This window comes from Lithobates pipiens, unplaced genomic scaffold (assembly GCF_037356315.1).
Source record: "Lithobates pipiens isolate NorthernLeopardFrog02 unplaced genomic scaffold, aLitPip1_a1.2 Scaffold_23, whole genome shotgun sequence".
In the NCBI taxonomy this organism is placed as follows: domain Eukaryota; kingdom Metazoa; phylum Chordata; class Amphibia; order Anura; family Ranidae; genus Lithobates; species Lithobates pipiens.
In genome coordinates this window covers 126,726,869-126,753,570 of record NW_027507785.1, presented here as the reverse complement: position 1 = coordinate 126,753,570, position 26,702 = coordinate 126,726,869, and the positions used below count along the sequence as shown (strand labels likewise).

At 44.9% G+C, this 26,702-nt stretch overlaps 1 protein-coding gene and 2 non-coding genes across 3 annotated transcripts; all 3 read left to right on the top strand.

The window, feature by feature from the left end:
• The first annotated feature begins 5,334 nt into the window (after positions 1-5,334).
• RPL3 (ribosomal protein L3) lies at positions 5,335-21,216 on the top strand. Its single transcript, XM_077452318.1, has 10 exons — positions 5,335-5,483; positions 8,073-8,265; positions 9,574-9,742; positions 11,236-11,371; positions 12,758-12,944; positions 13,223-13,383; positions 15,540-15,641; positions 18,079-18,174; positions 20,201-20,320; positions 21,097-21,216. Exons 1-10 carry the CDS (start codon positions 5,481-5,483, stop codon positions 21,139-21,141), a joined length of 1,212 nt encoding a protein of 403 aa, XP_077308444.1. The 5' UTR covers positions 5,335-5,480; the 3' UTR covers positions 21,142-21,216.
• On the top strand, positions 13,066-13,159 carry LOC143928699 (small nucleolar RNA U83B). Its single transcript, XR_013262524.1, has one exon. It is a non-coding gene; the product is annotated as a small nucleolar RNA U83B (small nucleolar RNA).
• LOC143928700 (small nucleolar RNA U83B) lies at positions 17,298-17,391 on the top strand. Its single transcript, XR_013262525.1, has one exon. It is a non-coding gene; the product is annotated as a small nucleolar RNA U83B (small nucleolar RNA).
• Positions 21,217-26,702: the final 5,486 nt, after the last annotated feature.

Genomic DNA, 26,702 nt, shown 5'->3' with positions numbered 1-26,702 from the left:
TGGCCGTGTAAGATCTTCTGAAATGGGCCGAGATTTTCCTTGCCTGCCGCAAGATGTCCTGGACCCCAGGGTATTTGACAAGCAATCGCTGCACGACCAAGTTTAAGACGTGTGCCATGCATGGCACGTGCGTGATTTTGCCCTGTTTCAATGCGCTAAGCAAATTGGCACCGTTGTCACACACCACTTTACCAACTGTCAAATTGAGCAGTGTTAGCCACTGATCTGCCTGTGAACGCAAAGCTGAAAGGAGTGCTGGGCCAGTGTGGCTCTTGGCTTCCAGGCACAACAGACGCAGCACGGCATGGCAACGTCTCACCTGGCATGTCGAATAGTTTCTGGGGAGCTTGGGCGGCACAGCGGAAGAGACGCTAGCAGGGGAAAAGGAAGAGTCAGCTGAGGAGGAGAGGGAGGAGGATGGAGTAGGAGGAGGAGGAGAAGAAGAGTCAGCCCTGCATGCAATCCGTGGCGGTAAAACCAAATCTACACGGGTGCCACGGGTTACATGCTTGACGGCCGTCAGAAGGTTCACCCAGTGAGCAGTAAAAGTGATATACCTTCCCTGCCCGTGTTTGCTAGACCACGTGTCTGTGGTCAGATGTATCTTGGCACCGACACTGTGTGCCAGAGATACATTCACTTGCCGCTGAACATGGCCATATACAGTGGTGTGAAAAAGTGTTTGCCCCCTTCCTCATTTCCTGTTCCTTTGCATGTTTATGTTTAAGTTATAGTATGTTTTAACAAGGGGGGCAATCACTTTTTCCCACAGGGCCATGATGGTTTGAATTTTTTTTCACCTTTAATAATAAACACCTTCATTTACAAATTGCATTTTGTGTTTACTTGTGTTGTCCTTGACTATTGTTTAAATTGGTTTGATGTTCCGAAACACTTAAGTGTGACAAACATGCAAAGGAACAGGAAATGAGGAAGGGGGCAAACACTTTTTCACACCACTGTAGCTCTGGGATGCCCTTCTCTGAGAAATACTTCCTTCCTGGGACCTTCCATTGTGGTGTTCCAATGGCCACAAATTTGCGAAAGGCCTCCGGGTCCACCAGTTTATATGGCAGTAGTTGGCGGGCTATGAATTCTGACAAGCCAGCCGTCAACTGTTGGGCAAGAGGGTTATCCGGCGTCATCATTTTTTTACGCTCGAACATTAGGCCCACGGAAGCCTGCCTTTTTGCAGAAAAACGTGAGCTTGGCGTGATGGAAGGTGGAGTGGAGGACAATTGTGAGGAGAGAGGAGAAGGAGAAGTAGAAGACGAGGCTGGACGGTGAGAGCCTGCAGTGTGGCTTTGTGTGTTCCGTTGCTCCCACTCGGCTCGGTGATGGCTGCTCATGTGCCTTCTTAAGGCGGTCATCCCTAGGTGAGTGTTGGGCTTACCGCGACTAATGCGTTGACTGCAAAGATTGCAGATTGCAACACTATTGTCAGCAGCGGACACGTTAAAAAAAGCCCACACTGTGGAGCCATATGCCGGTGTCCTGGGAGCGCCATATGTGACCGTACATGGTCGATGACTCGCTCCTGATACATTTGCAGTCTGCTTTGTCCCTCCTGTGCAATGTAAGTTATTCCTGCTTCTCCTCCCTATCTGCTGGTCCATATCTCCCTCTGAACTCCCCTCCTCTTCCTCTCTTGTGGTCACCCACGTGATATCACTAGACACGTCATCATAAACGTCACCTTCCCCACCGCTATAAGTAGAGATCTCGGAGTAGGCAGCAACACCGGGGACCAACCTCCTCCTTGGGCTGATCTGGGTACTGGGTTGTTGCTGCCTCCTCTTCCTGATCCAATACCAAGAGTGGCTGCGCATCAGAAATGTCTTGATATGGATCGGAAAATAATTCCTGTGACTCAAGTGGAAGGTATGTGGTGGTGGTGGTGGTGGTGTTGTTGGTGGTAGTGTCTTTGGGGGTGCACATAGCAGAGAGTGAAGAAAAGGGTGCAGATCGAGAGGATGAGGAGGGTGCAGAAGAGTAAGGCTGAGCGAGCCACTCAACCAAGTCTGGTGCGTCCATTAAAGTAATTGAATGCACCTTCTGCAACTTCCCACTTTGGCTCAAGCCTGTTGCTCCTGCCCTACCCCCACCACCCCTGCGGAAGGGCCTGCCTCTTCCTCTGCCTGTCATTTTTTAAATGACCCTGTGACAAAACTCTCAGTCCCTATACCGATGAAGGACTGCTGCAGTATAGGGCAGCGGTCAGCAGTAGTGCACCTCAACCCTATGTATTGTGGACCGATACCAGTCCTTATAGAATGGCAGACTGTACCTCACTCAACCCTATGTACTGTAGTACCCTATACCTTACCAGTCCTTATAAGGACCTTTGTGGACCAAGTAGGTTGTGTGTGAGTGATTAGCAGACTGTACATCAGTCCCTATACCGATGAAGGACTGCTGCAGTATAGGGCAGCGGTCAGCAGTAGTGCACCTCAACCCTATGTATTGTGGACCTATACCAGTCCTTATAGAATGGCAGACTGTACCTCACTCAACCCTATGTACTGTAGCACCCTAGACAGACCAAGTTACCAGTCCTTATAAGGACTTTTGTGGACCAAGTAGGTTGTGTGTGAGTGATTAGCAGACTGTACATCAGTCCCTATACCGATGAAGGACTGCTGCAGTATAGGGCAGCGGCCAGCAGTAGTGCACCTCAACCCTATGTATTGTGGACCTATACCAGTCCTTATAGAATGGCAGACTGTACCTCACTCAACCCTATGTACTGTAGCACCCTAGACAGACCAAGTTACCAGTCCTTATAAGGAGCTTTGTGGAACAAGTGGGTTGTGAATGATTAGCAGACTGCAGCAGAAGGGCAGCAGTCAAGTATAATATTCTTTCTATATTTGGAAGAAAGAATATTATACGTGTACAAGCCTATTACCATACCACTGATACCAGTCCTGAAAAGAACCTTTGTGGAACTAATAGTAACAGCTACTGATTAAACTGACCCTCACTGCCTCACACACTGCTTCCTGCCTGTCCCTATATAAACTGACAAAACAGAGGCTACTGGAACAATAATTGAAATAGCACTTTTGTGGACCTGATAGTAACAGCTAATGACTAAACTGGCTGTCCCTGCTGCACACACCGTCCTGTCCCTTTCTCTAAACTGACAAAAGACACTCAGGCTGCTGCAACAATCACTAGCACAGCACTGCCTATCCTGAACTACACCTAACACCTATACCAGTCCTAAAAAGAACTTTTGTGTACCAAATAGCTAGCGATTTCGGTCACTGTAATCTCTCCCTGCTCCACACAGCAACCTCTCCCTATAGTGACAGAAGAAAAAATGTAAAATGACCGCCGGATCGGGTGTATTTATAAGTTAGGGGGAATGTCCAAGTGTCCATGTGCTGTAATGTCTCAATTGGCTGTCCTGTACCCCATGATGGATGTGTCATCACAGGTCAAAGTTCTTTTACACAGTAAACACGGAAGTCCGCCGGGCGGACCGCAAACAGCCGAAATTCGCCGCGAAATGGCGGCCGGTCGAACAGTTCGGCCATCACTAGCAGAATGCTATTACCCAGGGAAGTCAGCTATGCGGCAGTGGAGAAGGAGTGCTTGGCCCTGGTCTGGGCCCTTAAAAAGTTGAACCCTTATTTGTACGCACAGGAATTTTCATTAGTCACCAACCACAACCCATTGGTCTGGCTTAAAGCAGTAGTAAACCCACAGATTTTTTTTTTAAACCTGTAAGGCAAAAGGCATAATGAGCTAGTATGCACCGCATACTAGCTCATTATGAAATACTTACCTTAGAACAAGGTGGTCTTGTTCCACGCTGAGGGAGCTGACATTTTCCCTCTGCGTGTCTTTCGGGGTATCACGGCTCCGGCCACTCGCATGCAGGCACAGACTTCTTTCTGGCAAGGAAACCGGGAGTCGGGAAACTCAGAGCGCATACGCTGCAAAAGTCAGCGGCGGAATGCAAGGGGAATATCTCCTAAACCGTACAGGTTTAGGAGATATTCTTTTTACCTACAGGTAAGCCTTATTATAGGCTTACCTGTAGAGCAAAGTGAAAAAAATTACTATACAACTGCTTTAACCGGGTCTCAGATGAAAATGGCAGGTTGCTGCAGTGGAGTTTAGCCCTGCAACCTTACAATTTCACCATCAGCTACCGACCTGGTAAGCAAAGCTATACGATCCTGTCCGTCAAATCCAGACAGATTGTGACCCTTTTCTCCATATGGCGGTTTGTATGAAAACAGACAGGTGGTCCTGTTTCATTCGATCTTCCCATAGAGGAGAGCGGGACTCTGACAGGTCCGTCTCTGCACAGTGAGCGGAGACGGATCTGTCATCTGCCTGCTCAATAGGGATTATCAGAGCGATCCCTGCTGAGCAAAGTGGAGTCCGCTGAGTGGACTGCCCGTGTGAAAGGATCCTGAAGCTACTTTTCCACTAGTATCCCATGATTTTCAATGAATAGCGTTCATATCTGTGCGACTTCAAAGTAGTCCCTGCACTACTTTGGTCCAACTTTGATGCGACTTGAGGTCCATAGACCTCAAGAATACAGAGGCATTGCTTCAAGTTGCATCAAAATCACGCGACTTTCAGGTCGCAATAGTGGAAACCTAGGCTTACTAAACAAGCTGGAGTTTGGCCCCTTTTGCACTGCCATGACTTAAAAGTCCTGCGATTTTACTGTGATTTTAATTAGTTTTTGCAGCAATTTCATCGAATGCCTGTGTAAACTTGAGGTCTATGGACCTCAACTCGCAAGAAAGTCAGACCAAAGTAGTGCAGAGACTACTTTGAAGTCGTACATATATGAATGGTTACCATCGGAAATCATGGGGAACAACTTGTCATGTGACTTTGCAGTCCCAAGTCGCACAAATGTGAAATTAGGCCTTTAGCTGAACTTGTACGATTTCATTCCCGACTTCGGGGAGATTTCAGAGACAGCTATGTGGGTTTCTGCACAGATGTCTATTGAAATCTCAACCCGAAGTCGCCAAAAGTAGTACAGAAACTACTTTTGGGAATTAGTGCAGCGCTGCAACGATTCAAATGGTGCCATTGCTGGCAATAGCCGTTGAATGTCAAATCGCATGGCAAATCGCTGCAATGTGAACCAAGGCTTAGAAGCTGATTGGCTACGCTGCACCAGATTTCACACTCTCCACTTTTAGTAAATAGTTTTATTATTAGTCCTAGTATTAGACCGTGAAGAAAGGGGTACAGTCTGAAAGCTCGTCCTCAAAAATTGGATGTTGCAAATAAAAACAAAATTGTTCTGATAAAATAACTCGGCGCTCTACGTGCTCCCTGTGTTCTGATATCCACACACTGTACACTCTTCTGCGCTTCCAATAAAGTTATAATTCAAAGAGAAAAAAACGTGGCAATGGGCGGGTCCACACTCCACGTCTATAAATATGAAGGACGCCACTTCCTCCTTCTCTCTTCCAGTTCGGTGACCAGCTAAGATGGTGAGTGAGGGGAGAAGGCCTGGAAACAATCCGACTGGTATCGTGGCCATCCGTAGTCCCATGCCTGTGCTGGCTGGCGGGTGGTTGTTGTTCTCGGGGTGTGAGGTGGTCTTTGTAGCTGGATGAGATGTTCCCCGCACTGTGTGGACGGGAAGCCTTTCTTGTAGGCCGCATGTCTGTGCTGTAGACACGTGACTGTGCTCAGGCTCTGTGGACGGGGCACAAGGATAAGCCGGCTCCTCTGTATTGGTGACATGTATGCGGATCTCTGTAGTTTTGTCACTTGCAGATCGCCTCTTTGGAGGATTTTAGTCTGCGGAGGGGTTCTGGCTATTTGCTTTCCGGGAGCGGTGTCTTGTATAAGATGTGTTGATGGAAGCCGGACATAAGCGGCTACTATATAATCCTTTCTGGAGGTGTCCTGTGCTTCCACTATTACATCATACTGCAGCCCCGGCCTGCCCACCAATCTACATGTCCTGACATGTTAGTCACTATGCTTTGGTGTGATGGTGGCAGCACTGAACTCTATATTGAGCTGGTGGTTTTGTGTTCAAGATGTCAGATCAGCAGTCTGCATTCAAGCTATTGAACTACAAGTCCCAGGGTGCAAAGCGAGATTCACAGGCAGGACTAGCGATAGACCGCTGATGGGAGTTCTACATGGCTGGAGTGCTAACATTGCCTAGCCTGTGTTTGTAGTGGGGGTTTGTAGCTTTTCTTTACAATTGGCATGTGCTGTGTAAATGTAGAGTACATCTGAACGGGTGCACCCTCCTGTCAGTCCCCTAATGTTATTGGTACCTGTTTTAAAAAGCAAGTCAGAAGTGTACGATGTGGACAACAATATGGGCTGTGATGGGTGTTCAACCTTTTATTTCGGCCTCTTTATTTATTGTGATGCCTAATAAAATTCGTGTAAATATTATGTTAGGAAGGCCACATTCAAAACTTTTTTTTAAATTCATTTTTTTTTTTTTTTATTTGTAAAATGCAATATGGCTACCTGGATGTCTTCTGTATACAGATTGTGTACACAAGTGTTTTTTCACGAGTCTGAACTTATATGCAAATGAGATTTTGACTATCCCCTGTATCGGTTACATAGTCAGATTGGAAAAAAAGACACAAGTCCATCTAGTTCAACCTTAAAAATATGATAAAAAGTAATCATACAATTGATCCAGAGGAAGGCGAAAAACCCCAGCAGAGCATGCTCCAATTTGCTACAGCAGGGGAAAAAATTGCCTCTCGGGTGATCAGGAAGGAATCTTTTTTTTTTTTTTTTTTTTTTTTTTTTTTCCTCTAGATCAACTTTACCTATAAATGTTGGTACCCAGTTATATTAGGTACATTCAGGGAAGTATCCAGGCCTTTCTTAAAGCAATCTACTGAGCTGGCCAGAACCTCCTCTAAAATTCATTTTTTGTGTGATACACTTAGAGGGAATGTGTGTAATGGGATACAGACCATGCATGTGCAGTAGCTGACATGATTGTAAAACCACTACCATAGACTCACCCTGTACATGGACACAAAAGGTAGGAATTTGCAACAAAGTGTTAAAGGGGAAGTAAACCCTGATAAGTTTACTTCCTCTTTCATTCCCTGCAAAGGTAAAGCATAATGGACTACTATGCATCGCATAGTAATCCATTATGTGTCACTTACCTGACACAGGAGCCAGCGAAGTCGCCCCTGTAGTCCGCCGCATCCATCTTGTTGGTGGGGTCTTGCAGCTCCGCCGCTGTCATTCGGCAAAGCCGCAATGATGTCCCTCCCGCGCACGGGAGCCGACACGCGGGGCAGCTCCGTAGTTGAGAATGCCGCGCGCCGCTGTCTACGGCGCATGCGCCGTAGACAGCGGCGCCTGTTTTCGGGCAAATATCTCCTAAACCATATAGGTTTAGGAGATATTTCTTGGACCTACAGGTAAGCCTTAATCTAGGCTTACCTGTAGGTCAAAGTGGTTTGTAAGGGTTTACAACCACTTTTAAGAGCTATGGGCGGTAGTGAGGTTTTGACGTTGCTTCCGCCCTGCAGTATCATGGAGACGGGTGGTGTCCATCTTCCCCCTCACTTGTCTGCATGTCAGCCCAGGGGACAAATGCGATTCCCCTGCCACTGCTGATGATCCTGGATTGCAGGGGGGGGCGCGCTCTCCCACCATAGATAAAAGTGATCTCGTGGCTAATCTGCCGCAGAGACCACTTTTATCTTGTACCGGACCGCCAGCCGCACACGGTGATAACAGGGTTATGGCAGCTAGCTGCTGCCATAATATCTGTCCCTAAAGTAGGGACATGCAGTAATGACTTAAATATACTGTGGGTGGTCAGCAATTTAACTGATTTTGAATGTACACTGTGAGCTAAGCATTTGACTGCAGCTAGCAGGTTTGATAGGCTGTGCCACCTGTCTGCGTTTGTGGGGGGGAGGGGGGTTGTATAGTTCAGTATAAATAAATGAGCCTGGACCACCCGTTTAAATGAGGCCTTGCAGTGTTTTCAGATTAGGTGTAGTTTTGTTTTTAAACAATATTTGTTTTGGCCAAGTTTGTCTTGATGCAGCATTCTGTTTGTTTTTTAGTCTCACCGAAAGTTCTCAGCTCCAAGGCATGGCTCTCTAGGCTTCCTGCCCCGCAAGCGCAGCAAGAGACATCGTGGCAAGGTCAAGAGCTTCCCTAAAGATGACCAAAGCAAACCAATCCATCTAACAGCTTTCCTGGGTTATAAAGCTGGTATGACCCACATTGTCAGGGAGGTGGACAGGCCTGGCTCAAGTAAGTGTACTGTAACAGCCACACAACTTCACCTTTTATGGCTCAAATTCTATTTTATTGGTAGAGCCATTGGTTAAGAAACATGTACCTTTCCCTCTTGGCTGTATGTTGACTGACATTTTTTGTCATGGCACTGTAGAACATGTTTGCATCTCCTACTGGCCAAGTGTGCCCTGTAGTAGTAACCTAAAACTTGGGTAGCTTAAAGCAGATCTACATTACATCTGAGCTCTGCAAACTGTTAAATTCATGTTTAACATCCAGAGCAAACTCTCTCATCCATGTCTTAATGCTTTATTTTTCAGAGAAATCTTTGAAAAACACCCCTAGCATTTCTGGCTGTGACAATCTTAGTGATTGTAAAAAGATAATACATGTTCTACTTGCCTCCACTGTGCAGTTCGTTTTGCAGAGTGGCCCTGGTCCTCCTGTTCTTGGTTATCTCGGCAGCTCCTCCCCGCATCAGATAACCCCCTAGAAGTGCTCGCCGGGGAGGTTACCTTGCGTGCTCGCTCCCTCAGAGTCCAACATTTGGGGTCTGTAGACTCTGAATGTAGGACTGGGTCCCGGTGCCTGTCATTGGCTTTGGATAGCTTTATTGCAGAGCAGCCACTGGCTCATGCTGCTTTCATTCAATCAAGAGCTGAGAACCCCAGGCAGAGCAAAAGCATGTCTCAAAGTAAAACTTGGTTGTATTTTCACCTTGACGCAATAAGCTGAAAAACGCAAAAGTTTACAGCCCCTTTTCAAGTAAGGTCAAGGGATTTCATGTAGCATTTACATACAGAAATCCTTGGCTCAGTATGCAGGCAGGAGGATGCGCCAAATTAAAACGCTTCCTCCCCTCCTGAAGACTCCTGGGATGTAAGTCAACATAATGCTTCATATTTATTTACCAATGGTAGCAGCACAAGTATTAAAATGAGTAATGTTAATTGAGTGTGAAGTGCTTCTGTAAAGTTGCAACACCATAACTGGAGGTTTGGGAATGACACGCTAGAAAAGTTGCTTTCCTTGTTTGAAGAGTAGAGGTGTAGATGTCTAAAACTCTTGCATTAATATATTATAAGGCTACATATGATGAAACCTTATCGACGGGCGGACTGACTTGACATCCTCTGGCTGTCATTGCTGAATGTCGATTTCTGACTGTAACCTTTTAAAATGTGGTGATTGTGATGGCTTGAAAGCACAAACAAAATGCTTTGTGGTTCTAATAAAAGGTTATTGAACCCCAAGAAAGTTTAAGTTTGTGTGCAATTGGCTAGCTGCTTGGTATGATAAATCCCTCTTTAATATTTAAATCAGAGGTAAACAAGAAGGAAGTTGTCGAGGCGGTGACTGTTGTAGAGACTCCTCCCATGGTTATTGTTGGCATTGTGGGTTACGTCCAGACTCCACGTGGTCTCCGCAGCTTCAAGACCATCTTTGCTGAACACATTAGTGATGAATGCAAAAGACGCTTCTATAAGAACTGGTAAGTGACGTTGGCTGTATCCCAACAATCGCACTAGCATCTAATACAGGACTTAAATGCTTCAGACCTGTTGTACTGTCAAAGTGGGTAAATGATACACTGCTGTAAAAGTTGCCCAGGAATGTGTACACAGCTTTAGATATCTGGGTGCAAGCATTTGAAGACCCTGAATGCTTGGTAGTAAAGCTGCACAATTAATCGTCAAGAATCGTTATCGCAGTCTTGACTAAGGTGTTTCACAATTCTTTCTATGCAAAGAATTCTGCTCTTCTGAAGCCATAGCCTTCAAAAAAGGAAAAATCTGGGCAGTCTGCCAATTATCAGTTGAACTTGAGTATAGACATTGTAACAAATTTTGTCAATGGAATAGACTTGTGTAAGTGAAAAAAGTTTAAAGATTTTACATCGTGAGAATCGTTGTTTTATTCTAAGCAAAAAATCATGATTCTCATATTGGCCGAAATCGTGCAGCTCAACTTAGTAGGGTTGGTTTCAGCTCAGTTTCATAGATCTGTATTTGCATAATCCTTAAAGTGGGGTTCCACCCTCAAGTGGAACTTCTGCTCATCGGAAACCCCCCCGTCACAATTTGCACCTTTCAGGTGGAGGGGGGGGTGCAGATACCTGTCTGAGACAGGTATTTGCACCCACTTCCGGGCATAGACTTACACACGAGTCTATGCCTCTTCATGTCCTGGCGTGCTGTCTGCTGGGACACACAGGTCCCAGAGACGGCGCGGACCATTCCTATTGTGTGACTTGTGCATGCACAATGGGGAACCGGGAATTGAAGCTGCAACGCTTCACTTTCTGATTCCCTCGCCTAGAATGGTGGCCGCCGACATCGCTGGGACAGGTTAGTGTCTTATTAAGTCAGCAGCTGTAGTATTTATAGCTGTTTTTTTTTTTTAACCCTTCCAGTGAAATCCCTCTTTAACACCAACTATTTCTCATTTAGAGCTAAACTCTTGGGAAAGGAGGGGGGCAAAATTGCTCACTTACAGTGGTGCTGCCCTTGCACTGCAAGTTTTAAATACCTTTTTTTTTTTTAGGTCTAGGACCATTAAGGCAGTTTTACTTACCCAATCCTTTACTCCACTGGCTGTGGGACTTTCCAGGCTGCTGAACAAGTTGTATAACCCACAGAAGCCTGTATGGGGTGGCTGAGAAATTGTGTCCTCCCTGCCTGTGTCCCCCCCCCCTCCCTTGCCATAAAGTGCAGCAGATGGGTTTTAATGTACAATAACATGCATTTTATTTAACCATTTATGATTGTATATATTAAATGCACCTGGAATGAACATTGGCAGCTCCTCTCAGCTCTGGCCTTTGCCTTTGCCTGATGAGCTCCAGGCTCCGCTTGCTGGCTGAAAAGCTCCTTTGAAGCCATGCAATGAGCTGAACACTTTTGAAAAGGTCTGGCTCCTTCCGCTCATGTCCTTTTTTAAGGCTTGATGAAGGGCCGTTCCAACTCTCATGCTCTGCCGTTAAAGGTATAAGTCAAAGAAGAAGGCCTTTACCAAATACTGCAAGAAGTGGCAAGATGACGAAGGCAAGAAGCAGCTGGAGAAAGACTTTAGCAGCATGAAGAAATACTGCCAGGTCATCAGGGTCATTGCACATACACAGGTGGGTGCTCCGTAAGCTGCTTTTATTTCATGCTCACAACCCTCCTAGCTGTAAGCATAACAGTGGGGCAGACAATAACAAAACAGAACTGATCAAGCTTAACTTGTTACCCTGACAATACAGATTCCTGCTGTACTATGCACTTGTGTGAAAAGGTATCCTGTTTGTATGCTTCCTTTGTGTGACATCACTGGTGTTGCTGCCAGTCCCTGTGCTTTACTATAAAAAAGCCACACAAAGTTGGGAGAGCACATCGTGGTCAGTCCTCTAGCTGTGCTAATAACTTGGTGTACTGTCCTCCAATGATCAGACCTGTCCTGACATGGAGTCCCCAAATCTCTTGTGCAGCTGAGAACAGATGGCATGTGATCACTTATAAAAGGGGGGGGGGGGGTTATTGATATTGATACACATTTTCCTTTCTTTAAACCGATTTTTGTTATGTAAGGTGATCATTTACAATCACTTTAACATAGGGGCTTGTGTCCCTTTTTTGTTAGGAGCAGCATCTGCATTTTTATTTGGAAGATTGCTAAAGCTTGTGCTTGCACCACACTTGAGTCCACCTCCTCAGAACTAGATGTTGATGACCAAGAGTAAGCAGTTCAGACTATTGGTTACTTCAGATCCACACATTCCATCATACTTTTAAAGTCCTACTCAGAGCAGCCCCAGATTTGCTTTTTTGCTGTCTTCATTTTAAACTGAGCTGTACATGTGCAGCTCTGGGCTATTGTGTACCAGAATGACTGCTGCTTGTGTGGTAGGGATGTCATTCTGCACTGGCCACTGAAAACTGCAATAGACCAGTACAAAGGAGAGTCTAACACCTTCAGTTTTTTTAAAGTGGATGTAAAACCTCATACTTGGTGAACAACCTCAAATGATATGCAGATGAAACAAATTACCCTACATATGTTTACATGTGTATCCTTTTAAAAGTGCTCTGTTACAGATCCCCTTTACTGGTCAGCACAGGGAGTGTATTATTGGCAGACAGCTCATTGGAGGAAAGGGACACACCCCCACTCAACATTGGCAAATGAAGAAAGGCATGTGCAGAGCTCTCTTCTGAAACTGCAAGCTGACTGCTAATCTATTTGTAGCAACCTCCCACAATGCACTTCAGGCTGCTGTCTAGAAGAACTTGTCAGAAGTTCAGGCTAATGGAGCTACTGAGCAGGAGAAATCTATGGGACTCAGAAATGCTAGCTATGTTCCCAGCTCAAATGTCATGAATCTGGTTTACATCCACTTCAATATGGGCTCTGGTTCTTGGGTAAAGCTAAAATTGGCACTTTGTGCTATGAAATCATGTTTACGAAAAGCTTCACCCTCCTACACAAATTGTGTTCTGCAACTTTTTTTTTTTTTTTTTTTCTTTAGATGCGCCTCTTACCTTTGAGGCAGAAGAAGTCACATCTCATGGAGATCCAAATTAATGGTGGTACAGTAGCTCAGAAGGTTGATTGGGCCCGTGAGAAGCTAGAGCAGCAGGTAACAGTGTCTGGAGTCTTTGGGCAGGATGAAATGATTGATGTCATTGGAGTCACAAAAGGAAAAGGTTACAAAGGTGCGTGCATGAACTACTGTTTCTTATGCTTAAGTATCTGAACGTGTTGCTATTATGTAAATCCTGGCTACTACATTTCTAATTGACCACCATGTTTGTTTTTTGTGTAAAGCACTTATATTTTGTTCTGTGATGAAGTCATGGAACAAGCACTGGGCACGGTGCCTGATCTCTCCTGAGGAATTATTCCATGCTGCCTTCCTTCTGAGAACATAATTAGATTGAATAACTGTTTAAAAATTGTGCTACATGTTCCTCATTTATATATTTTGTTTCAGGTGTGACTAGCCGTTGGCACACAAAAAAGCTGCCACGTAAGACTCACAGGGGTCTGCGAAAGGTTGCTTGTATCGGAGCTTGGCATCCTGCTCGTGTTGCCTTTTCTGTGGCTCGTGCTGGCCAAAAGGGATACCATCACCGGACTGAGGTCAACAAGAAGGTATGAATTCATGTAGGAAACTTCCCCCCCCCCCCCCCCCCCCCCCTTGCACCGCCTGGTTGGGTTAATTTTTACATGGGCCTAAGCTAATTAAGGTTTGTGTCCCTTGCAGGCTACTATATGCATAATGGTGTACAGGGGTACATTGTATATAGAATGGTCATTGTAGTTTGTTAACCAGTTTGCGTGTTGTGGTTGATTAGACCTAATCTGGTCATCTGTGGCTACCTGTCAAATCTTAGGTTGGCCATATAAGTGAGGCAGTCTACTTAAAGCTGAACTCTGGAGAAATTGGGTCACCTACACTAAAGGTTATCTGCTCATTTAGTCCGCAGTGCCTAGATGAAGGTTATTGCATGCTCTAGGTTTCTACCAAAGCTGTGGCTGATGCCTCTTTGTAGTTGGGTAGAGTGCAGGGCTATTAACCCTTATTGCCTTAGTGAGTGACTGCAGCTGAGGGTCTTGTAGGTGACAGGATTGGCTGCATGTATGGGAGGATGATTTGGAGCCAGAGAAGGCAAAAATTGTACCTTTTTATTCCTGTACCCATAAACAAGTCTTTAAAGAGGTTGTAAACCTCCCTGTGTACTTTATACCTATAGGTAGTGTAAGTATCTCCTAAACAGTAGTTCAGGAGATATTGTATACTGCGCCAATGTCATTGTTGCATGTGCTGTGACCAGTGACACGCGCGTGAGTGACTTCACACAGCTCCGGCCAGTCAGATCCAGAGTCTGCAGCCCCAGAGGGAAGACGGGTAAAGATGTATGCAGGCTTTGTATTCAGTCAAGTGTCACAATGTGCTATAATGCGATGCATACTATGCCTTTACTTTGCAGTGGTGGGGGGAAAAGGGTATAAGTCTAGTGTTAACTTACACAGGACCCCCACCCTGCTGACCTGGAGTATGGTGATAACCCGCTAGGAGACATCAGGTTGACACCTCACTGGTCTGGGGGCTTAAAAATCCCCTGCAGCTTAAAGAGGAAGTAAACCCTGAGTTTACTTCCTCTTTCATTCCCTGCAAAGCATAATGGACTACTATGCATCGCATAGTAGCCCATTATGTGTCACTTACCTGACACAAGAGCCAGCGAAGTCGCCGCTGTCCCCTGTAGTCCGCCGCATCCAACTTGTTGGTGGAGTCTCGCAGCACCGCCGCTGTCATTCAGCGAAGCCGTGATGACGTCACTCCCGCGCATGCGCACTGGAGCCGACGCGCGCGGCAGCTCCGTCGGTGAGAATGCCGCGCCGTAGACAGCGGTGCCCGTTTTCGGGCAAATATCTCCTAAACCATATAGGTTTAGGAGATATTGCTTGGACCTACAGGTAAGCCTTAATCTAGGCTTACCTGTAGGTCAAAGTGGTTTGTAAGGGTTTACAACCACTTTAAGCTCCATAATGTACCTCGTCAGGAGGTACAAGGTGTCTATTAAATAGTGAGACTGGTTAAATAACTCGCCTATATTACAAATTAAATGCTTGTCCCCTTCAATATATTCACCATTTGCACTAATGCATTGCTACAGTCTTGTTTTCCACTGGTCGAAGGCATGGAGTAAATCAATTTGTCAGCCGTTTCAACACATCTGTTTCTTTACAGCTTCTACTGACTCAAAACGTTTTTTTTTTTTTTTTAAAGCACTGATTTAACTTTTAAGAATTCTTGTGCCGAGCTCACAATACAGGCTGTCATTCCCATTAGCTGTAGTAAGCATTTGAAAACCTTTGCTAGTGGTTTGCCATTTTACTAAAGTTCAACTTTTTAAACTTGGATTTTTTTTTTTTTCAGCACACTACAGAAAACACAAACATGCATGCAGTTATAACCAGTTCTGACTGCTTTGTTGTATGGAATCAGTCTCTTTAATACACACCTTGTATGTTTAGGAGCATTCTAATTTGTTGGTGCCACCACATGGGCGGCGCCAACCAATCAGAACCTGCATAGCCTGTCCCGTCACCACAGGCAAATGGACAAAGCTGCCTAGACCAGTACAGCAGCAATACATGCTGTCAGGGCGGGTGATCACCAGACACTGGGTCTAATGGGAAGGGGGTCCAGTAAGTTCACCTTGCACTTTAAGGGCGAGTCTTTTTTTTTTTTTTTTTTTTTTTTTTTTAATATGCGTCGTATTTTTTTTGTTTTCCTCCAGATCTACAAAATTGGACAGGGCTACCACTCAAAGGATGGTAAACTTGTGAAGAACAATGCTTCAACTGATTATGACCTTTCAGACAAGAGCATCAACCCTCTGGTAAGCAGCTTATTTTGGGCCCACATTTCTAGCATAATTCATTAAATTGTGCAAATGCACTGAACTGTTAATGGACTTGCAATGGTTTCAGGAAACTTCATACTGTTGCTGCCTACTTTGTTTTGGTCAAGCGGTGCATGTGCACATGCTCTCTATAAACCCCTTATTCCATATTGGGACCAAGCAGAGGGCAGCTATGTTCCTACATACAGTGCGTCCATGGTGAACAATTGTAGCCCCACACAAACAGGAATTTGTATCACTTTAGCAAAAGCAGGATGCCAAGAGCAGCAGGTGCTACTCTGTTATAAAGCTGAGCATGCAAATTATAGATTTTTTGCATTTTGCTGTCGCTAAGAGCTGTCAGTCAGTGGCTAATAAAATTGTTAGATCAGCAGAATAAGCTGCTGTTAATGTTGGTAATGTCACATGTGACCTATTTTGCCCATAGTTGTAGTAAATGTTTAGTTTCCAATTCTTATCCAGGTCACAGGTCGTTTTGTGAGCTACACAGAATGAGGCCACAATTCGCCTTTTTGTATGTGGGGGTACTACAAAACTTGCAGTATTGGTGATCTTTTTTGGTAGGTTTGGAAACTGATTGAGGGTCTATGCACACTAGGTGGCAGAAAAAGCATAAATGCTGTTTGTGTGTCTTGAGGCAAATCCACTTTGCACTGCAAGTTCACTTGGAAGTAAAGTCGCTGTAGATCTGAGAGGGACATGCAAGGAAAATGGCATTTTAGCTTGTATATGATTGGATGACAATCTGCAAATCTTCCACTCATTTCAGATCTACCCCTTAGATTTAGAGTGACTGCACTTTCAGTCAATGCTGTATCCTGGCCAAGGTCCAAGCCTAGGGCACCACCGCCAGGTTGTGCTACACCAGGGATATGCTATTAGCGGACCTCCAGCTGTTTCAAAACTACAAGTCCCGTCCGGTCTCTGCCTCTGGGGTCATGCTTGTGGCTGTCAGTCTTGATAGTCCTCATGGGACTTGTTCTGGAACAGCTGCAGGGCCACTAATTGCATATCCCTACACTAACAGTGTAGCACCAGTCTTATGGGGCAGACTGGGCTGAGAGGCAAATTAGTCTAGAGCTCCCATAAAGAGGCTGCCCTCCCAGGATGCGGACAGTATTCTGCAACTGTGGGGGGTGCTAAGTCTAATTTTGACTGTCCTATCATCCTGGACCACAAACCTTCCTTGCGGTGCAGTTTTCTGCTGCACCATTGGCATGGTTATATCTTCTTAGTCCTCCATAAAATTATCAAATTTGTGCTTAAAGTAGAACTATAGGCAACACTTTGATTTTTATTCTCCTTTTGGATATAGTAAGGGAGGGTTATAGCCCCTGTATATTTTTTACCATCCCTGTCCCATTGCAGATTGCATTGCAAGGGGTGTGGCCTTGACAGGAAGGAGTGGGTCACATTTAAATTGGGGGATAGTTTGTCAGGCCTAGTGCAGCACAAAACCTAAATACACTACTGCTTGCAGTGCAAAGTGGATTTGCCCTTCGTAAATAACCTCCATTGTCTTGTATTGCACAAGTTTATATGCACTTGTTTTTACCAAACCTTCCTCTGTTTCTGCTCTAATCGTTTGAAAATCATGAAGTGATTTCCTTCTCCAAGCTTGTCCAGCTATGATTTGTCCTATGATGAAGTGATGGAATTAAGGGCTGGGCACAGCTCCTGAAATGCATGAGGATTAATTCCATGCTGCCTTCCTTCTGAGGATTTGAGTCATTGTACCACTAGCCCCTGTGTGAGATGCTTGAAAGTATAAGGTCTACATTTATCTTAACTACCTGTTGAGCTTGGCTATAGATGGATCGCAAACTAAACGGGATTCCTCCATGCAAGCAGTATGAAGGAATACTCCCTGTACATTCTGACAGCAGAGACTCTTCTGTTAGAATATACATATGAGCTGGTGCTAATTTTTCAACAAGCCTGTTTGAAAGAGAACTTGTCTACTTAAACGGAGTGGGAATGCCTACACATGGTCCCTGTTGACTTTTGATCATTTGCTGGCTATAGCCATGAGACTGGCACTATTGGCAAAAGTATCTGTGTTGGATTTGCTAAGTTGGAAAAGCTCCAGCAGCCCAACAAAGTCAGCAGCTACAATTGTAGCTGTTGACTTTAATTCTAGGACACTTGAATGTCCAGGGAGCCCATGTCTGCTCCCTTTGTGACTAGCTCAGGCAGTAGGGGGTAACAAGGGGATTGGGAGTCAGATGGAGCAAACAAGCGGAGCTTCCGCCTTTGTGTGGAGTTCTACTTTAAATGAGTTGTAGGGTGTGTTAGGGGGAAAAAAACTGATTTTGACTTTGTAAATGCAAAGTAATGATGCATCAAATACTGACCACTATTGCTGTTACTGGTTTTAACTGAATTTTTTTTTTTTTTTTTTTTTTTTTTTTAGGGTGGTTTTGTTCACTATGGAGAAGTGAAAAATGACTTTCTTATGCTAAAAGGTTGTGTTATTGGGACCAAGAAACGAGTTCTCACATTGCGCAAGGTAAAAAATGCATTCTTCTGTTGGATTATAAAAGTCTGATAAAAATGTCAAACAATTTCATACATTTAAACTCTTTAAAGTGGTTGTAAACCCTTACAAACCACTTTGACCTACAGGTAAGCCTAGATTAAGGCTTACCTGTAGGTCCAAGCAATATCTCCTAAACCTATATGGTTTAGGAGATATTTGCCTGAAAACAGGCACCGCTGTCTACGGCGCATGTGCCGTAGACAGCGGCGCACTGAGCGTGGCAGTTCCAAGAATGGAGCTGCCGCATTTGTCGACTCGCATGCGCGGGAGGGACGTCATCGCGGCTTCGCCGAATGACAGCGGCGGAGCTGCGAGACGCCACCAGCAAGATGGATGCGGCGGACTACAGGGGACATCGGCGACTTCGCTGGCTCCTGTGTCAGGTAAGTGACACATAATGGGCTACTATGCGATGCATAGTAGTCCATTATGCTTTACCTTTGCAGGGAAAAAAAGAGGAAGTAAACTCATCAGGGTTTACTTCCTCATTAACCACTTGCTTACTGGGCACTTAAACACCATTCTGCCCAGACCAATTTTCAGCTTTCGGTGCTCTCACACTTTGACAATTACTCATTACAATTAGTCATGCAACACTGTACCCAAATACATTTTTTGTCCTTTTTTTCCCACAAATAGAGCTTTCTTTTGGTGGTATTTGATCACCTCTGGGGTTTTTATTTTTTGCGCTATAAATGAAAAAAGACCAAAAATTTTGGGGGAAAACGCACATTTCTGTTTCTGTGACAGAATTATGCAAATTATTTTTTTCTTCATAAATTTTAGCCACAATTTATACTGCTACATATCTTTGGTAAAAATAACCCAAATTAGTGGATATTTGGTCTTTGAAAGTTAGTCTACAAGCTGTGGTGCGAATCGCACAAAATTGATCACATCTGATGTACTGGTGGATTATCTCACTTCTTGTCAACCCGAACAAGTCAGGAAAGTACAAATACCCCCCAAATGACCCCTTTTTGGAAAGTAGACATTCCAAGGTATTTAGTAAGAGGCATAGTGAGCTTTTTGACGTCATATTTTTCCCACAATTCTTTGCAAAATTAAGATTTTTCATTTTTTTTTTTCGCCACAAAATTGTCATTGTAATAGGTTATTTCTCTCACATGGCATGTGTATACCACAAATGACACCCCCCAAAAAATTCTGCTACTCCTCCTGAGTATTACAATACCACATGTGTGGGACTTTTTCACAGCCTGGCCACAAAGAGGCCCAACATGCCATCATGTGTTCTAGGAACATAAATTACACATCTAACTTGTTGACTATTTATTACACTTTTGTGGCACTGATGACGGGTGGCACTTTTTTTTTTTTTTTCCAAGATCGAAGCAGAACACTGTGTGGAGGGAGAGCGGCGCTGAGAGATGATCTCGTATGTTTACATACGAGATCATCTCCCATTGGACACGCCGATCACGCTGTAAACGGCCGCTGTGATTGGCCGTTTACAGCGATCTGTGCTTGCCTGTCCCCGGGGGACACGGCGAACACATAACTTCCGCGATGCACGCGGCGGCGCGCATTGCGGAAGTAAACAAACAATAGGACGTCCAGGGACGGCCACCTGGATGAACGCGCCTGCTCTACGGCTGTCATTCGGCTATAGGGCGGACGCGAGGTGGTTAAGCTAACAGTCCATTGTTTAGTCACGGTGGAATTTTAACATTTTACAGAGATAAAAGTGCTCTATTGACAAAATACTGTGCACATAATTTGGTGCAATCAGTTTCCCCCTCTTATGCGCCCACTCACCACCTGCCATAGACTATCTTTTGCGCTTTGAAATCATCTCAGATGCTGGGCTTTGTAGTCATGTGGCTCCTTGTTTGCAGGTGGAGATTTTTCAAATATTAAATGGCAAAACAGGAAAAGTGTATATAATGTAACTGTTAAAACGTATAAGGCAATTTTAGTATTTTTGATCCTGTGGTATCTAACTTATTTTTTATCTATTTATTTTTCCCCATAGTCCCTGCTTGTGCAGACCAGTCGCCGTGCTTTGGAGAAGATTGATCTTAAATTCATTGACACCACCTCTAAGTTTGGACATGGTCGTTTCCAGACAGCAGAGGAAAAGAAGGCTTTTATGGTATGTCAAACCTGGGGAGATTTTTATACATTCCATAGGGTTATAGTGTGCCAGCAGAAAATATTGTCAAACCAAAGTTACAGTAGGACTTTGTGCTTGAAATCTATATACCGTATATACTCGAGTATAAGCCGAGGCCCCCAATTTACCCCAAAAAAACTGGGAAACTTATTGACTCATGTATAAGCCGAGGGTGAGACGTCCCTGTGTCCCGTCCGTCCATCCCTGCCTACCTGTGCCAATCTGCAGCCTCTGTGTGCCACGCTCTCCTCCTGGCAGACGGAGGCCATTCCTCTGTTCAAAAGCCGCGCCTCCCTCTCTGTGATAGGCGGAACACTCAATTTCCCAGCAGTCAGTGTTCCGCCTATCACGGACATCCTCGTCCATAGTATGAGACTGAGCGGATGTCCGTGATAGACGGAACACTGACTGCTGGGAAATTGAGTGTTCCGCCTATCGCAGAGAAGGAGGCGCGGCTTTTTAATAGTAGAATGTCCGTAGTCTGTCTGCTCGACGCGCTGATCGGGCAGGCAGACGGCGATGACTCGAGTATAAGCCGAGGGGGGCACTTTCAGCCTCAAAAAAGAGGCTGAAAATCTCGGCTTATACTCGAGTATATACGGTACTGAAGTGTTAAATACTGTAACGATAAATTTTATGTATTGCTCTTTGACATTCAAAGAAATGTAGTAGGCAGCTGACTGCATAAATCTTCCTAAGCAGGAGCCTCGATTTAACTAGTTACATTCCTAAAAATTTTTTTTATTTTTTTACAGGGACCACTCAAGAAAGACCGTTTGGCAAAGGAGGAGACCGCATAAATTGAAGCTTGATCTGTTCCATTTATTTGGCTTTGTCCCAGCTAGGTCTCAATAAAATATTCTATACAAGTTTTAGTATTGTAATTCTTGTTCAAGGTCTTAACTTTGGATGGATTGTCGTCCTGAAATCTTGATCGGATTGTCTTGCCTACTTCAAATGCAGGTTGGAAGGTCGATTTTTTTTTTTTTTTTTTTTTTTTTTTATAAATGTAAGCTATGCAAAAGTAGAAATTTAAATCAATTGGGCAAACATTCTAAAATATTTCAAATGCCAACATGGAATCGCCTTATTGTGACAAGCTGGCATAACTTCAAAAGGGTGTTTTACATAATATGGGTTCTCACTGCAGTGAGACGTTGTGGTCTTGAACAGTTGAACTACAGGAAGGTTTTCTATAACCAGAAGGCAATGGGGCTAAAGGTTTTTTTTTTTTTTTTTTTTTTTTTTTTTTTTTTCCAAATTTGTGCAAAGGGCAGATTGCAATCTACCTTTCCTGATCAGATAAAATGCCCTGTCTGTGGTAGCACATGACTTTATGAAGTACAGGCCAAACTAATTTTGAACATGGCAGTGTATCGGAGATGGTTACTTGACATGCTATTGTAGACTTCGGTTCTACCCACAATTCCAGATTACACAAAAATCCTGGCAAAACGCAAGAGTTTAGGTGTGTTGGTTTTTTTTTTTGTTTTTTTTTTTTTTACACAATATGAAAGATGTTGCACCAAATTCCCAGCTTAAATGTGCACTCTCGTGGAATGGCTCCAGACTACAGTACTTCATTTGAGGTGGCGTAGTGGTTAGCACTCTTGCCTAGCAGTAAAAGGTCGCTGGTTTTAATCTCAACCACGACACTACCTACCTGCCTGGCGTTTGCATGTTCTACCTGTGCTTGCGTGGGTTTCCTCCCACACTCCATAGACATGCAGGTAGTTTTATTGGCTTCTATCCAAAAAAAATTAACCCCAATATAAGAATGGGGACCTTGGATTGTGTGCTCCTTGAGGGTAGAGACTGATGTGAGTGCAATGGATAGGGACAATTGTAGACACTCAGGTTGAACTGGATGGACTAGTGTCTTTATTCAACTTTACTATGTAACAGCTCCATAGGCAACACTTTAGACTTCTGCTAACTCTAAACTGCTAACTTGTAGACTTTTTTAGTGTTAGAATTGCTATTGCCTAAGGCCTCATGCACACGAGACGCAGTTAAACGCGCGTTCAGATGCAGTTGGACAGTTTTTTCAACTGCCGCTGAACTCATTCAATGTTATCCTATGTGTCCATGCACACAGTCTCGTTTTTTCCGTTTTTATGCAGTTGCGTTTAATCTCGTTTTTTTCCAGAAGCAAAAAAATGCGTTCAGAAGCAAAAATTTCCACGTTTCAGACGCAAAACGCCGCTACGCGTTTTTAAAGGTGACCTTTTTTTTACATTAAAAATCTCAAATTATTGCAAATGATAAAAAACCATTAGAAAAATATTTTGAACAGTTGCAATTGCAAGTGGACAATCCACAATTTGTGTCAAGTGACATGGCAAGTGGACAATCCACAACATGTGGCAAGTGACATGGCAGGTGAAGTGGCAAGTGACGTGGAAAGTGGACAATCCACAACTTGTGGCAGGTGACGCGGCAAGTGACCTGGCAGGTGACGCGGCAAGTGACCTGGCAGGTGACGCGGCAAGTGACCTGGCAGGTGACGCGGCAAGTGGAAAATCAACAACTTGTGGCAGGTGACTGGCATGTGACGTGGCAAGTGGAAAATCAACAACTTGTGGCAGGTGACTGGCATGTGACGTGGCAAGTGGACAATCCACTTGTGGCAGGTGATGTGGCAAGTGGACAATCCACTTGTGGCAGGTGATGTGGCAAGTGGACAATCCACTTGTGGCAGGTGATGTGGCAAGTGGACAATCCACTTGTGGCAGGTGATGTGGCAAGTGGACAATCCACTTGTGGCAGGTGATGTGGCAAGTGGACAATCCACTTGTGGCAGGTGATGTGGCAAGTGGACAATCCACTTGTGGCAGGTGATGTGGCAAGTGGACAATCCACTTGTGGCAGGTGATGTGGCAAGTGGACAATCCACTTGTGGCAGGTGATGTGGCAAGTGGACAATCCACTTGTGGCAGGTGATGTGGCAAGTGGACAATCCACTTGTGGCAAGTGGACAAGCCACAACTTGTGGCAGGTGATGTGGCAAGTGGACAAGCCACAACTTGTGGCAGGTGATGTGGCAAGTGGACAAGCCACAACTTGTGGCAGGTGATGTGGCAAGTGGACAAGCCACAACTTGTGGCAGGTGATGTGGCAAGTGGACAAGCCACAACTTGTGGCAGGTGATGTGGCAAGTGGACAAGCCACAACTTGTGGCAGGTGGACAAGCCACAACTTGTGGCAGGTGGACAAGCCACAACTTGTGGCAGGTGGACAAGCCACAACTTGTGGCAGGTGGACAAGCCACAACTTGTGGCAGGTGGACAAGCCACAACTTGTGGCAGGTGGACAAGCCACAACTTGTGGCAGGTGGACAAGCCACAACTTGTGGCAGGTGGACAAGCCACAACTTGTGGCAGGTGGACAAGCCACAACTTGTGGCAGGTGGACAAGCCACAACTTGTGGCAGGTGGACAAGCCACAACTTGTGGCAGGTGGACAAGCCACAACTTGTGGCAGGTGGACAAGCCACAACTTGTGGCAGGTGGACAAGCCACAACTTGTGGCAGGTGGACAAGCCACAACTTGTGGCAGGTGGACAAGCCACAACTTGTGGCAGGTGGACAAGCCACAACTTGTGGCAGGTGGACAAGCCACAACTTGTGGCAGGTGGACAAGCCACAACTTGTGGCAGGTGGACAAGCCACAACTTGTGGCAGGTGGACAAGCCACAACTTGTGGCAGGTGGACAAGCCACAACTTGTGGCAGGTGCCGTGGCAAGTGACACGCTAAATACAAGTACACTGCAGCTCTCATAGCTGCTGCTACTCACTCTGGTCTCACAAAATTGCTGAAATAGTTACTAAAACTGTTTTTTTTGAGCTGGGGAGGGTCTATGATAGCTTAACTAAACGCTTCTAGACGCAAACGCGCGTTTCTAAACGCCGGTTTCAACATGTGTCCAGCAGCGTTTGCATCTGCGTCTCGTGTGCATGAAGCCTTAATTTTTGGTACCTCATATGCGGTTTGAACACCATTTAGGTATTCATTCACTGTGTAGGGGGTGATTTAAGTGGGGGGTTTTTTTTTTTGCAGAAAAAAAATTGCTCTTTATTCCGAGAAATGTAAACGTCTCTTGGTGAGGACATTAGACCATGACAGGTCCTCTTTATGGAGAGATCATTGAAGACCTTCAGTAAAAAAAGCAAGATTACTTTTTTGGATCAACAAAGCCTTTTGTACACGCCGGAGGAACTTAAAGTGATATATTGCTCCAGTCCAAGGCCGTAGAGATGAATGGAGGCCATCTTGCCTTCATTCATCTCTATTGCAAGCTGCTGGATGGATCCCAGGCTTCATCCATCGTTGGGTATGGCCAGGAACCACAAGTCCACTTTCAAAAGTGATCCAGTGGCAAATTTGCAGCAGCGGCCACAGACTGTACTAGAATGCTGAGACATGCTTGTACAGTTCTACATGTGCAAGATTGTAGTGCTTTTGAACAAGTTGGGCAGAAGTGAGATGTGGATGCAGCATGCAGAGCTTGGCTGTTTGAGATTAAAGGGTGTGGGTTGCATTGATTGGCTGTGGAAGAGGATTGCAGAGGTGGACTGATTAGCTATGGCCAGGGATGCAGAGCTTGGCTGTGGCTAGTCCAAACATTTTGCTTAATTGGCAAATGAGCCCACTGGCAGTGCTTTATATAAATTATGTGGCATTCACTAAATGCTGTGTTCCAGCAGCAAAATGGGACTTCCTGTCCCACATCTTGAGCAAAAACCAAGTCCTGCTTTAAGCCATTTGCAGGAAGTTTTGTAATCCAGTGATGAACACATGCCTTACTCTGGCTGATGTGGTCACAATCACCCCCTTGGCCAAGTAGAAGAAGCCTTTGGATGTTTGCTTTAGAAACACAACAGTTCCTGTGACTGAGCAGCAATTATTCCAACCTAACTTTTGTTTCAGGACTGATACAGGGAGTCCTTATCTGCTGCAGGAGCACAATGCTATATACTGTGCATCCAGAAAGTATTCAGCGCTTCACTTTTTACATCTTATTATGTTATGGCCTTAAATACCACCAATAAGGAAAATCCCCAGTCACCCAGAGGAAACATTAGTAGTATAAATGGCATAGATTTAGGGCACTAAAAACAGGTTAAATTGGGAAATGGAAAAAAAGCAACAGAAATAATTCATAAAGGTTTACGGGGGGGAGGGGGGACCCTCACTCAAACCCAGGGGAGAGGTGGTGTTGAGTTGCTCAATCCAGTGTCTCCCTATACAGGATTGTTCGATGCTAATCGCGTCCCCCCCAGGATCTTGATGGGCCACCTCTAAAACAAGGACCTGAGCCATGGAAATATCAAAAGGTGATGGAAACCAATATGCCGACCTATAGTCAATTTGCCACTACCCGAATAATAGAGGTGATTGCCTATTTGCCTAAATTCTCTAATCGTCTTGCCGACGTAAAGTGTTAAACTTGCATACCATCAAATAAATCACTCCCCTAGTGCCACAGTCTGCATAAGATCGTGAAATGAAGTCTCTCTCCCCCCCCAATTCAGTAGGATGAAATGGTTACCTTCAAGAACAACATGGGCAGTCACCATCTGGAAGGATTTAACGGAACATAATGGCTAGAGGTCAGCTGATCTCAAAGGGAACGTGCTCTGCAAAACACCAAATCGGGGGCCGAGCACACATATTTACCCAAGACCTGGTGCTCTATGCAAATGCCAGTGGTTAGATAAAATAGTTCTCAATGTTTGATGGTGAGCTGAAAAGGTAGTGACCACTCTAACATGATCGTTGGAGAAAGGTTTTGGGGCGATTGTAAAGGGGGGAATGCCTAGACCGTGAGTAGGCTTTATTAAAAGCCTGTCTCAGGTTTGTATGCGAGTAACCTTGTGATAGTAAATGTTCACGTAGGCCATCAGCCTGGGTTCTGAAGTCATTTTCCGATGCTCAATTACTGCGCATACGGTATACTGCGCACCAGTGTTTTAGGGCAAGGTATTCCCAGCTGCGGGCTTCCGATATAGATCAGTGCCCAAAGTACCATCAGGTTGTTTGATTATGGCCAGATCCCATTTTTGGATCTGTCCATTATCGAACTTAAGGGTGAATATTAAATTGAAATCATTATCCAGGCTGTGGATAAATTCAAGAAGTGATTCCCTCGTGCCAGTCTAGACCACAAATACGCGCCCCCTGTTAAACGGGGGCAGAAAAAGTGGGCCTTAGGCAGTGGTGCCACAACACTGCAACCCCTCACAGATACTCTTGTTGAGCACAGGAACGAGCCCTGCTGTTAAATATTTGATCAAAAATTGTAATTAAATTACTCTCCCCTGTTAAACAGGGGCAGAAAATTGGGCCTTAGGCAGTGGT

Excerpts from the sequence above, each read along its gene's own strand:
- RPL3 (XM_077452318.1), top strand. Across the intron at positions 9,743-11,235 it reads AGACGCTTCTATAAGAACTG|GTATAAGTCAAAGAAGAAGG; the intron begins GTAAGTGACGTT and ends CTGCCGTTAAAG. Across the intron at positions 11,372-12,757 it reads GGGTCATTGCACATACACAG|ATGCGCCTCTTACCTTTGAG; the intron begins GTGGGTGCTCCG and ends TTTTTTCTTTAG.